This window comes from Oryx dammah, unplaced genomic scaffold, assembly GCF_014754425.2.
Source record: "Oryx dammah isolate SB20612 unplaced genomic scaffold, SCBI_Odam_1.1 HiC_scaffold_23, whole genome shotgun sequence".
NCBI classification, from domain to species: domain Eukaryota; kingdom Metazoa; phylum Chordata; class Mammalia; order Artiodactyla; family Bovidae; genus Oryx; species Oryx dammah.
Window position 1 is genome coordinate 98074113 of NW_024070207.1, and position 14780 is coordinate 98088892.

General features: G+C 35.7%; 1 protein-coding gene across 1 annotated transcript in view; it reads right to left on the bottom strand.

Annotated features, from left to right (window-relative positions):
* CFAP47 (cilia and flagella associated protein 47) overlaps nt 1–14780 on the bottom strand; it is a 507416-nt gene that overhangs the window by 36245 nt on the left and 456391 nt on the right. Inside the window, exons 61-62 of the mRNA XM_040265344.1 lie at nt 6564–6735; nt 1218–1379 (exon numbers count right to left, since the gene is read on the bottom strand). Of these exons, the coding sequence (XP_040121278.1) occupies nt 1218–1379; nt 6564–6735 (334 nt within the window). The remainder of the gene's footprint in view (nt 1–1217; nt 1380–6563; nt 6736–14780) is intronic.

Genomic DNA, 14780 nt, shown 5'->3' on the forward strand with positions numbered 1-14780 from the left:
CACTTTCTGCGTTGACGGTGTGTCAGCCTTTATTTTTTGGCTCCAGAATCACTGCAGATGGTGAATGTAGCTATGAAATTAAAAGACACTTACTCCTTGGAAAGAAAGTTATGACCAACCTAGATAGTCATTACTAAGTGACTGAACTGAACTGATGGTTTTTCCAGTAGTCATGTATGGATGTGAGAGTTGGACTATAAAGAAAACTGAGTGTCGAAGAATTGATGCTTTTGAAATGTGGCGTTGGAGAAGACTCTTGAGAGTCCCTTGGACTGCAAGGAGATCCAACCAGTCCATCCTAAAGGAAATCAGTCCTGAATATTCATTGGAAGGACTGATGTTGAAGCTGAAACTCCAATACTTTGGCCACGTGATGCGAAGAACTGACTCATTTGAAAAGACCTTGATGCTGGAAAAGACTGAAGGTGGGAGAAGAAGGGGATGACAGAGGATGAGCTGCTTGGGTGGCATTACTGACTCAATAAGCATGAATTTGAGTAAACTCTGGGAGTTGGTGATGGACAGGTAGGCCTGGCGTGCTGCAGTTCATGGAGTTGCAAAGAGTTGGACATGACTGAGTGACTGCAGTGAAAACTGAAGGATGAGTTTGAAACCTAGAATGTGGCTATGATTGCAAATTCTGCATATTTTTAAAAAATATTGAAATGTACACTGACAATGGGTAAATTTTATGGTATGTTATATCTCAAAAAAAGCTGTAAAAATTTTTTTTTACATCTGAGAAAGGTAAACGTATTACTGTCATGCTGCTTATGTTATTACAAGTATAACAAAGATAGCTGTGACTAAGCAGAATAATATAGAAAATGGAATCTCAATATAGGTTACCTAATCACCTCAACCCAGTTAAATCACTTAACAGCCCCAAACCATTAAAATTTACTGAGAAACCTCCCATCTATCTTTGAAAAAATTCATTAAAACACCCTTTGAAAAACAAATAGAAATATTATTCTAAATTTCAATATCTATTTACTTGTTCTTATTGTTCTTTGGTATTTACTTTGTGGATTTTATTTTCCAAGTTTTAAATAACAAATATGAAATATATAAAGCATTGATTCCTAGAAGCAATACTGCTCTGACTTAACCAGAAAAAGATGACATAATAGAATTTTCCATCTTAAATTCTGTTTCCCAGTTCAGCATAAATTACATTCACAAAACCAGTTACACACATATGCTTGATGTATTACCTTGTCTGACTTGTCAGCCTGAAGTCAACAGTAGATTCCTTAAATAAACCAACTCCTTCAATATCAAAGACCCCATCCACATCAGGTTCAGTAGCAATCAACATCATGGGAAACGTCCAGATCCCATCTGTCATGCACTCTACTTTCAGTATAACTTGAGACCTTGAATAGAAAAAGAGATTTATAAAGGATATTGAAGGAAAACAAGCAAAGGGAATATAGTATAGCAGGTCAACATCTAAGGTGAAAATGTAAGTAAACCTGTGGTTTCAGTAAAAAAAAATGGAAACTTTTAATTCTTTTAAAAAATGTAGATGGAAAAGATGTGGATGGGCTGTTTACATCTCAGGAATAATTCTGTAGGTCAGAATCCCTATTATTACCCTCCCTTTGAGGTAATTATTTCATAGAGTATCTCATTTAATCTCTAGTTACTTACTAAGAATTAGTAACATATGTAGAATTCACTCTACAAATTTTCTGTACCCAGCACAGAATATCATATTACTTAAGAATCTGAGGAGAGGTTGGCAAATGGACCCAAGTGTTACACTGAAAGGTATTCCATAAGGGGATTTTCTGTTCAAACTGAAACATCATGAAAGAGTTCTTTGAACTCTTGCTTCACATAGAAAAATTATATTTTCTGTGAAAACTTACAACGTCCCCAAAACTGACTTAAAATGAAGCTTTAAAAAATTAAATTGCAACTGATAAATATCATAAACACTTTACAGTAACATGTAATTGAATGGCAATTGAATTGAGGAAGACAGTAAGTATAGCCTTCTAAGCAGTTGGCTCTGAAGAAGAGTGGAGACATAGGTCAGTAGCTGACGGTGAAGAATAGTTATGTGTTTGCTTGCTTCGGGTGGAAATAACTCAAACACATAGCTCTATAGTTGTAAGCTATATCATATGTCAGAATGGACCAAGAAATCACAATCTTCTTACATAAATCTTTCAGAACAGTTCTGGGATCTCAGCCTCTTTAACTTGGACTGTGAAATTATTCAACAATTTGGGGAACAGTTAGATAATATATTATCAAATTTGAAAGGTACAGACACTAAACCAGTTAATTCACTATTAGTAATTTCCCTCAGATATACTTCAAAGATTTCAAGAAGCAATGTGTATAAGGATGTTCAATGCTGCATTCCTTATACTATATATATATATATAAAAAAAAAAACTGGTACCAAAATTTTAACAATATCCCTTCAAATACAGTGCTAGTAACAATAAAATGGAGTAGCCCTCATAAACAACAAAAGAGTCCAAAATGCAGTACTTGGGTGCAATCTCATAAACGAGAGAATGATCTTGGTTCGTTTCCAAGGCAAGTCATTCAGCACCACAGTAATTCAGGTCTATGCCCCTACCACTAATACCAAAGAAGCTAAAGCTGATCAGTTCTAGGAAGACCTAGAAGCCCTCCTAGAACTAACACCAACAAAAGATGTTCTATTCATCATTGGGGATTGAAATACAGAAGTAGCAAGTCAAGAGATACCTGGAGTAACAGGCAAATTTGGCCTTGGAGTTCAAAATGAAGCAGGGAAAAGGCTGACTGAATTCTGCCAAGAGAATCCACTGGTCAGAGCAAATACCTTTTTTCAACAACACAAGAGACAACTTTACACATAGACATCACCAAATGGTCAATACTGAAATCAAATTGATTATATTCTTTGTAGCCAAAGATGAAGAAGCTGTATACAGTCAGCAAAAACAAAACCTGGAGCTGACTGTGGCTCAGATAATCAGTTTCTCATAGCAAAAAGCAGGCTTAAGCTAAAGAAAGCAGGGAAAACCACTAGGCCGGCCAGGTAAAACTTAAATCAAATCCCCTATGAACATGCAGTAGGGTGACAGATAGATTCAAGGCATTAGATTTAGTAAACAGTGTGCCTGAAGAACTATGGGTGGAGGTCTATAATACTATACAGGAGGAAGCAAAACCATCACAAAGAAAAAGAAAAGCAAGAAGGCAAAGTGGTTATCTGAGGAGGCTGAAGAAAGAAGAGAAGTAAAAAGCAAGGGAGAAAGGGAAAGGTATACCCAACTAAACACAGAGTTCCAAAGCACAGCAAGGAGAGATAAGAAGGACTTCTTTAATGAACAGTGCATAAAAATAGAGGAAAACAGAAGGGGATAGACTAGAGATCTCTTCAGGAAAATTGGAAATGTCAAGGGAACATTTCATCCAAAGATGTGCACAATAATGGCCAAAAACAGTAGAGACTTAGTAGAAGTGGAAGAGATCAAGAGGAAATGGAAAGAAAACATGGAAGAACTGCACAAAAAAGATCTCAATGAACTAGATAACCACAAAGGTGTGGTAAGTCACCCAGAGCCAGACATTCTGGAGTGTGGAGTCAAGTGGGTCATAGGAAGCACTGCTGTCAGTAAAGCTAGTGGATGCAATGCAATTTCAGTAGAGCTATTCAAAACTCTAAAAAATGATGCTATCAAAGTGGTGCAGTCAGTATTCAGCAATTCTGAAAGACTCAGTAGTGGCTGCAGGACTGAGAAAGGTCAATCCTCATCCCAATTCCCAAGAAGGGTAGTACTAAAGAATGCTCAAACCATTGGACAATTGTACTCATCTCCCGTGCTAGTAAGGTCATACTTAAAATCTTGCATGCTAGGCTTTAGCATTATGTGAATGAAGAACTTCCAGACATCCAAGCAGGGTTTAGAAAAGGCACAGGAACCAGAGATCAAATTGCCAACATTTGCTGGATCACAGAGAAAGCAAGGGAATTCCAGAAAACCGTCTACCTCTGTTTCATCAACTATGCCAAAGCCTTTGACTGTGTGGATCATTAACAAACTGGAAAGCACTTAAAGAGATGAGAATACCAGACCATCTTACCTGTCTCCTGAGAAACCTGTATGGAGGTCAAGAAGCAACAATTAGAGCCCTGTATGGAATAACTGATTGGTTCAGGATTGAGAAAGGAGTACGATAGGGCTGTCTGTTGTCATCCTGTTTATTTAACTTATACGCTGAGCACATTATGAGAAATGCTAGGCTGGAAACAAGATAGGTAGGAGAAACATGAACAACCTCAGATATGCGAATGATACCACTCTAATGGCAGAAGTGAAGAGGAACTAAAGAAACTCTTGATGAGGGTGAATGAGAAGAGTGAAAAAGCTGATTTAAAACTAAATATTAAAAAGAAAAAAAACTAAGATCATGGCATCTGGCCCCATTCAGTTCAGTTCAGTCGCTCAGTCGTGTTTGACTCTTTGCGACCCCATGAACTGCAGCAAGCCAGGCCTCCCTGTCCATCACCAACTCCCGGAGTCCGCCCACACCCATGTCCATTGACTCGGTGATGCCATCCAGCCATCTCATCCTCTGTTTTCCCCTTCTCCTCCTGCCCTCAATCTTTCCCAGCATCAGGGTCTTTTCCAATGAAAAAAAAAAAAAGAAAAGAAAAAAGAAGGTCAAGGTCTTAAGGAATAATATTCTTGTTTTTACTATATTTTATTTTTGTAAAAACACATTTAAGGCTCTGACCATTACTCTTATTATGTCAGCACTATTCTATGAAAGGATAAACATGAAAAATTACCTTGTTTTTACTGTTGTGCAACAGTGTTTTCCTTAACAAACCCATGAAAATTTTGTTGTCTTTTTTTTTTACCGTGTCAATCAGGAAGAGGAGAATTAAATTTGATACATATTTAAATTATGTAGGAACAGTATGATTTGGGTATAATTATTGTCTTGTTCTTTTTTCAAAATTTAAAGCTATTGGTTTTATTTATTTATTTTTTATCATTTAATGGTATGTCTTGCCGTGAACCATCCCAAATACATATGGAAGAAGAAATGACAAAAACAAATGAGTATGTGCATATAAAATGGAATTTTAAACTACATTGGAACACCACAAGACAATCACAAAAATTTATAAATCATGAATATAAGTTGTCCTGAATCAGCTTCTCAAATATTCACCAAGAAGCTCTAAACTCACCAAATGTGGAACAAATATAAATTCACATTGGTTCTGTTGATACTCACTAATGATAACATTTTCCCTTTCTGGTTTTTGCTGTTAATTTCCCTGTCACTGAATCAACATAATACTAAGCTAAATGTGAAAAAAAAAAAAACAAAAAACTAACAAATGTTTAGTCACTAAGTTGTATCCGACTCTTTGTGATTCCATGGACTGCAGCCCACCAGGCTCCTCTGTCCATGGAATTCTCCAGGCAAGAATACTAGAGTAGGGGAAAAAAAAAAGAATACTAGAGTAGGTTGCCATTTCCTTCTCCAGGGGATCTTCCTGATGCAGAGATCAAACCAGTGCCTCTTGCACTGGCGGGCAGATTCTTTACCACTGAGCCACCAAGGAATCCCATAGAAAACTATGAAAAATTTTTTTAAAAGCCCATAGAAAACTATGAAAATAATGGTTAATATGTACTTTCTTCTTACAATCTGATTTTATTACTGCTTCCTGAAGGGGACCCTGCTATCTTTTAGTTATTAGACTACAGTTTCATACACACATGGGTACACTGAATGCATCATTAAATTATAGAAATGGTTAAAAGCACAAGTAATACTGTCAATTTTTTTTCATGGCCAGGCTGTATTTTGTGCTTATTTGCAGTTCTAATCAGTGTCTCTGCATCAAGACATAAAATCCTGTTTCAGATGTGACTTATCATACAGTATGTGTAGATGCTAAGTATCAGTTGCCTAAAAAGTAAATACAAAGACACTGGATGAGGTTTTCCAAAGGACAGATATTCAAAGCTTACTATAGTTGAAATTACTATAGTATTACTTACTATGACCCTCTTATACTTTACCTTTAGTACAATGCTATGGTTTTGAATGGTAAAATGGTAGTGACAGCAGTTGCAAAGGAGGGCACTCAGCAGTTTCATCATTTGAACTGGTTCTGAGAAGTAGTATGGAGAAATACCTTGTTGCCAATGTATAGCACCAAGTCGTGGATTCATGATGTATGGCAAAACCAATACAATATTGTAAAGTAATTAACCTCCAATTAAAATAAATAAATTTATACTAAAAAAAAGTAGACAGCCCTGTTTTGCTAGTAGCATATCCTAATGACCTTGGGGAGGTCACAATTACTGAAGGATATCTCAGATTTCTAATAATTTGGACTATTCTTTTTCATCGGAATACTTTTCACAGCTGAATAGCTAGAAATAATCTATTTACCTCAATGGCAACAAAGAAGTAATGAACTGACAAATAGAAAGATGGAAAGAAAAAGACCACATTACTTAGTTTAAAAGAGTAATAATAATGTTTAAAGAAATTAGGATTTGTAAAAGCAGGTTTACCTCACTGGTTTCTTTGGTGTAAATATCAGACTGAAGACCAATGTTATCTGCTCTTTATTGGCATTATAAGATTTTTTGATCAAATATATAGCCACGCAGGATTCCAAACTAGCCTCTTCATCTTCAGATTCAAATTCAATGCCATATTCAAATTCACGTTTCATAGGTATATCTAAGAAAATCAAGATTTAAATGCATTTTAATTCAACTAAATACGTATAGATTGAAAATCAGTTATATGTCAGCACTAATCATGCACAGGTATTTAGAGTGAGGGAGAGGGTATATGTTATTTAGCTTTGTGTTCATAATACCTAGTGTGTTACCAGGTATATAATAGCATTCAGTATGCTTTTAAGAGTTAAATAAATGAATGGATATAAAAAATAAATTCACCCACTATCCTTAATCCCACCCTCCTTAAATTTCAGACTAATAAAATAAGAAATAGACAAGTGGAAACTAAAAATTAACATTTACTATAACATTTACTATAAACACAATATGATATGCTGTATATATTAAAAGCTTATAGACATAATTTATAAAGAAAGTCACATTTAATAATTACTCAGTAAATCTTATTAATGTAAAATAATGGACTGACCCATAACCTTACAAGATCTTTTTTCTTTTTTTCATGTGTAAAAATAAATCTCAGACCTTCTGAATTGCTAGTTTTCATCCTGTTGACCAAACTGGCAATTGTTCCTATTGATAACCATTCTTTGTTGTAGCAAAATCAATATGTCTACATTTAATATATTGATTTGTTCTGGGGATGGGATATGGAAATGTTCCATTGGAAGACATACTCTATATTGAGAAGCAGCATTTAAGAGTTTTAGAGTGTTTAATGGGAGATGAAATTTCATTGCATTCAAATAACATATTTTTCAAAGCAAATACTATTGAGATCTGCATCTGTTTCTGCTTAATTATTGAAGTCTTTACGGGAATGGCTGTGTCAGAATCAAGATAGGAAATGAGAAGCTAAATTTAGTTTCAGAAGCATTGAACCCCCTGTGGGGAATCTGTTACTATAGATGTCATAATTCCAATCCTAAGAAGATCCATTGGTACAAAACACAGACCTGGTTATCTGCAAGGGGACAGGGGTCACGCAAGTAGGAACCATATTAGTACTTTTTACACTTTACATATTTCCCTTGTTTTAACTAGAATATAGTGATATGAACACATAAGAAAGAAAAACAGAATCAGGTGGTACAAAATCCTAACAAACTGACATTCTGCATTGTGTCTTCAAGCTAACAAAGTAGAGTCTCTGCATTTTATTTGAAAAGTCATATTATCAAGTTAAAAGCATACCTTTTGCAATGTTCCCAACTTGGAGAGAATCTGTATAGTACTTTTATGTGTATTGGGTTGATCAGAGCTAAGTCAGCGAGACCAGTGTAAATTAGTTATCATCTGATTGTTGTATAAAATTAATTACTCATGACAACTATAGCTCTTGACTTTGAGAGAACAAATGCACACTTCTAAAAACATTTAAATAAATGTAGTTTATCTTAATATAGATTACAATTTCAAGTTATAAGTCCATAGTCCTTAGGACTACTGTAATAAATTTTTTGACACAGGAGGAAAATTCTGTTTTTTGTTTGTTTTAAACACAAACTCTTAAAAAGACATTTGAACTCACAAAATTAAGGGTCAGGATAAATATATATTTGATTTCAATTGTGTTTTAATAGGTATTGAAATATTTACTAACCTCTTTTTTTCTATCTTATATAATGGTTATCACATGCTTGTTTAGAAGCACTTCCCATTTTCAATGGTTTCCCATTCTGTGAAAGTTTTCATGAACTGCTCACTAAGAGCCGTAGATTTTGCCCCAGTTAAACTTCCTAGCTATGGAAAAATTCATAACTATGAGGCAGATAATTTTGTTTACTTATCAAATATCTAAACACACTTTAAAAACATTTTTCTTATCATCTATATTTATATTTCTTTTTTCATTTGGTCAATAATAACTGAAAACTTTCCTTGAAATGACAAGTAAGGTTCTTGTCCCCATGGAACTTATAACTGGGAGGAAAGAATTGCCAATAAACTACCAGTGATACCGCGTTTTCAATGATGACTGTGAGAACGGCTACTATGGAGAAGCAGAAGAGGCTATGAGAGCTCAGGTCCTGGGAACTTAACTGCCAAGGTCCTGAGGAGGAGACCAATATACCAAAGTTAAAGAGAAAGTTGATAAGGGCCTCCTGCATGTAGACAAAGAAAATGCCTCTTAGGCATCAGAGCAGCATGAGGGAATTTTCCACAGCCTCTTTGGGAAAGAACTTAAGCAGGTGGAGCAAAAGGGAGTGGGATGAAATTTCCAAGAGATGAAATGGGCATAATGGGCAAGACTGTGCAGGGTATGGTGATGATTTGGGACTTCTAAGAATAGTAAGAACCTATGGAATGTTGTAAATATTGAAATGATGTGCTTGTTTAATGGTAAAGTGAGCAAAAGGGGGTTCGTGGAGAAGGTAATGATGTTTCTGCAGTAGTTCAGGCCAGGTGGTGACCTGCACAAGGGTGAGAGGAAGATGGAGATTAAGCTCAAGCAATGCCCTGTGAAGAATGAAGTGGGAACCATGGGAGCAGTCCTGACTGGTAAGCAAAATCATGAGCTTATCATTTTAGTACTGTATTCATACCCTTAACATACATGCAAAATATTTAATCAAACATATTTCAGAGAATCATAGACTATGATATATCTCTATATATCTATCTACTTATCATCTACTGTCTTATAAAACAATAATGGTAATAATCACTTGGGTATGGCAAGTGGTCATTATATTGCATAAGAAGGGTATGCTTCCATCCTTGTGTAATTATGCAACCTAATGCTTGTATCATCATGCCAATAAATCATGCAATGGGCACTACTGTGGTCAAGGGTGCCAGATATGTGGGTGAATTTTCTCAGGACAATAATTGACTTTTATTCAATGTGGAAGAATATTAGTAATTTTAAAAGACCCTTGACAAAACATAAATGGTCAAAAAGTACTGAATTGTAACCAATTTCTTTGGAAAATATATTGTGAAACTGTGTATTTTATACCATTTTAATCTGTAAGAAATACACTTCATAGCAAACCCAACCAAAATGTCTCAATGAGAAGTGAATATCAAAGTATAATGAACACTGTTATTCATATTCTTTCATAAATTTCTATAGTTGTCTCTTCATTAATAATAGGCATCTACATTTGCTTGACAGGGTGTAATAATCATAGAAGGAAGGAATGGAGTACTGAACACAAATTTGAAAGAGGATAATGACAACAAGGTATTCAAAGAAAATAGAGGATATTGGATAAACCACCTAAAGCTATTTTCTTTGAACAGATAATGAAGAATGTGCCATCTGCACACTCTTATTATTTTTACAAAATTGTGTGTCTTTTTGAAGGGTTATTTAATTTACGTGTTTTACTTCACTTTCATAAGGTCATTTAATAGATTAACTTAAAATAATTGCATATTCTTTTGCTACAACTGCAAGTACAGTAAACTACAGAACAAAAATTAAAGGAAGAAAGTGGCAACATAGCTAATGCTTGTCTTACACATTTCATTTTAAACAAGAATCCAGAAATAAAAGATAAAGGAACTTTTTGTAACATAAATATTTTATCCAGCCATTTAGCAATTTAGCACCTAATTTCAGAATCTATTTAAGATTAGGTACCATATTTTTATACTTTCTGATACAATATTATTTCATGTATTAATGAGAAAACCCAGCAAATGACATTGAAAGAATCATGTTTCCATCTCAAACTGTCATTTGTCAGTGACTGAAGATGGGTCTTCTAGTACATCACTGTCACAAAATGCCCAACCAGAGCTTTAAATGATAATAATGGTAATATCTAACACTCATGAGACACTTACTGAGAACCAGGCACTTTTAAGAATTCTATGCATTTACACTTAATCTTTAAAAAAAATCCTATGAAATAGATACTATCTCCATACTACAGTTGAAGAAACAGAATTTATAGAGAAGTAAAATAATTTTGTCAAGGCCGTATAGAAATTAAATAGAAGAACCCAAGTTGTCTGAGTACAGATGTCACAGCTGAGGATACCCGGTCCGGCAAGTGGCACAACTGCTGAGAAGATGCCATCAGCAGCAGCTTCTGGAAAGTATGCAGGCCATTATCTGTGCAAGGGAGTGTTCTGGTCCTCAGGGTAGAGGCCTGGGTCACTCAAACATTGAGATTCTGGTCAGAAGAAGAGGAGCCAACAACAGAGATGGAAAAGGGATAACCAGCGAGATATAAGCTCAAATTTGACCACTGGATTAGGCATACTGGATAGGGCTGACAATCTTGTCAAGGGTACTCTCATTAGAGTAGTTAGGACAGAAGACTTAATGGAGTGAGTTGAGCAGAGAAAGCAAAATGAAGAGAAGCAGAGGGAAGGATCAAGTCTAGAGACCAATGTGGGGTCATGGGAGGGCCAATGACAGGCTTCTCTGGAGCTGATTGTGATTACAGACCAAATCCAACATGGGCATCGTCATGTAAACAACATGCAACAAGATGACTGGCCTTTGGGTAAAATGAGACCAGTGTGACAAACAAATCAGCAAATCAGGCACGAAAAAGACAGTAGATTAATCAAAGAAAGACAGCCTCAAGCTACAGTACACCTGAGATATAAAAGGAAGTGGCATGAATTTGTTATGCAGTTAAATGGCAAAACTACTCTCATAGAAAAAGTCCCACAGAGAGAAAGTCACTGAACTAATCTCCAGAGAGGCATAGAGAAGGCAGAGACCAGAATTACTTAGGAAGAATAAATACAATTATGGGGGAAATACTGCCCACAGGGTATAATTTGTAGTCTTATAGAAGTCACATTTCAAAATACTGTCTAAAAATAAAAGCAGTATAATATCCCAGTAGGGCAACACCAATTGATTTAAGTAGTACAGGTGCATAAATCTAACATGTTGGATAGACGATTTCTTGAATTCCTTGACAACAGTCTGTGCTTTGTTAATTTTGGCGTCTCTGGGACTCAGCATAATACCTGGCAACAAAGATGTGCCTGAGATTGTTGTTGAATAAAAAAGATATGAAAGTGATCAATCCTTATTAACTCAATGGTGTTTGTGAGGAGTCAGGGTAGAAAGAGAATAGAGAGGTCCTAGTGTTTTCATTTAAATGAGGTTTGATGGTTTTATTGGACTCTCAGGGAAATAAGATGGTGATAAGTAAGAGAAAACAATAGGAAGGCAGTGGTGGGGATCCTTATTTCCTATTGATCTTGTTTACATAGAGAGGCTTTTTCATTTGCTAGAAGGGAAAGGTATAGGAGGGAAAAATATCTCAGCATCAATATCTGTCTCCTTCATCATGTTCTGCCCTCTGGGAGAAAACAACATATCTGATCAGTGAATTTGGGTGAAGAAGTGAAGCCTGAGCAGACCCTTCTCTTTATTTTCTGATACCGTCAATCAGCATGCATACTTCTCTTCCTTCTTTGTGTGTCAATTGTTTATTCCCGTACAACTGGCTAGTTTGGGGTAAATGCACTCGATTGTGGTGGAAGGTATTGACAAGCCCAAATGAATCCATAGTACCAAGTCATTTTCCAGTTCACCTTTATAATAAAGGTACCTTTTGATCTCCATCTGAATTATTTCTACATCTACTTTTCAGATGACTAGAAATTTGGATGAAGGAATACAGGTTGTTAATTAATGATCACACCTAAAATCCCATCACAGCTTAAGCCACACAGTAAAATGCTTTAATTTCCACCGTAAGGGATTTAAGAGACTATAAGAAGTACAAAATGGCATGAACAACATGACTTTTGGATTCTACTTAATGTGTTGAGTAAACTATAATCAAATGACACACATAGGTGAAAACAGCTGGTTAGCCTTTATATAAAGGCTAAAATAGTATTCAGCCTTGTGACCAGCCCCATACCTTCATAAATAAATAGGTGAGAAGGGAACAGCAAGCAGGGGGACCTCCAGAGACTTCATACAAGTTCGTTACATCTTTGGAATTGGGCAGTAAAAGGAATCCAGCAATTACCAGATGCTTTTAAGGAACTCAGACCAGAGCGAGGTCAACTGATTTATCCAATATTCAGAGAAAAGACATTAAGACATTAATATTTTTAATGTTTAAAAACATTAAAATTGAGTATCTGTGCTTAGTTGCTCAGTCGTGTCTGACTCTTTGCAACCCCAAGCATTGTAGCCCACCAGGCTCCTTTATCCATGGGATTCTCCAGGCAAGAATACTGGAGTAGGTTGCCATTTCCTCCTCCAGGGGATCTTCCCAAACCAGGGATCGAACCCAAGTCTCCCACACTGCAGGAGAACTCTTTACCGTCTGAGCCACCAGGGAAGTCACTGAAGAAACCTGTATAGCAAGACATGCTTCAGAACAGAAACAGATGTTTACAAATTAAAATATTTTTTGCAAAAAAAAAAAAAAAAAAAGATGATCTCCTTGAGTTTGGTGGTATTGAGCAGAGGAAAAGCTACTAGAAAATGATGGGAAGAGGTAAGACTGCAAACCTTCCAAATAGTTATTTTCAATAGTAAGCATTATTTTTCATCATGAAAAGTAATGAAGTAGTGAAATATGAGCTATATCAAAAGGTGTATTTTCAAGAGCTATTTAAAATAGAGACTCCATGGAGAAGGCAATGGCACCCCACTCCAGTACCCTTGCTTGGAAATCCCATGGATGGAGAAGCCTGGTGGGCTGCAGTCCATGGGGTCGCTAAGAGTCGGACACGACTGAGCGACTTCACTTTCACTTTTCACTTTCATGCCTTGGAGAAGGAAATGGCAACCCACTCCAGTGTTCTTGCCTGGAGAATCCCAGGGACGGGGGAGCCTGGTGGGCTGCCGTCTATGGGGTCACACAGAGTCGGACACAACTGAAGCGCCTTAGCAGCAGCAGCAGCTGGCTGGCTAGGTTTTGGTTTATTCTGGTTACTTTGGTAACGCACAGACATCTGGTACTAACTGCTTCCTCTAAGGCTTCCTCTACGTTTTCTTGTTTCTTTCTCAAAAAAAGAAAAAAAAGAAAAAAAAAAGAGACTCTTTTCCTTATATGCCTTTCGAATCTCTCAGAATGATGTTGGCAGCCTCCTTATAGACCATTCTTATCTAGGAGGGAGTGGATTTTTTTTCAGGTAATAAGATCTAATCAATTTCTATTATCAGAATTATATATATATATTTAGCTTGCAACCTGACAAGGGTACAATTTAAGCAATTTAAGTAGCAAGAACATATCAAAATGAGTCCTGAATGTAAGCATTTCTTTACCTTCCTTACTTCATGTCATAGAAGCATCAACATTTTGCCTTCAACAGGATAGATTTCAAATAAAAATCAAGCTTGAAGACTAAACTATTAAAATTCACTGAAGCATAACAGGATGTCACACAAAACAATGGTTTCACTTCAGAAACTGGACATTCACTGGGGAACACTTATTATAGGTTGCCTGCATGTTAAAATTGTTTTCTATTTTAGTAAGAAAGTACTAACATTTATTTATCACTGGAAACTGGAAACTGCATTACACATTTGGATTCTGTGGTTAATCTACACTAATATTCTTATCCCTGATATGCATAAACAATCAGAACTTTTTTTTTTAATTGGCTAATGGTTGAAGAAAAGAAAGCCAATAGAATTTCATTTACTTAACAATTACTTTTTCTACATTTGTCCAAGGCTACTACATGATTCACTAAAGCAAAATCTGTACCCAACTCATAATAATTTTTGGAGATAAATGGAAATGGTTTGCATCAGTCTGATTTCATTATTAATACATAGTTCTTTGAAATAGAGACTAACTGTACAGGTGTTACAGTGGAAAATTCCCCTGTCCTCATACAAATTTATTTCACTTTTTATAAATTTAAGCAGGCTGTGATTATGCTAGCAATTTTCAATTAGAAAATGAAAATTTAACCAAGGAGAAAAAAGTAGTAAATTAATATAATTAAAAATTAAATATCTCATTGTGCAACCTAGTGACAGTATTACTATCTCTTACTCTCATATAATTCATACTATCAATAACTGTCCAGTAAACCAAAAACAAGTTAATCTGAACTAATTTTTTTGAATCTTTTGAACTACACTGGGTACATATAACATAGACACTCATTTCATAA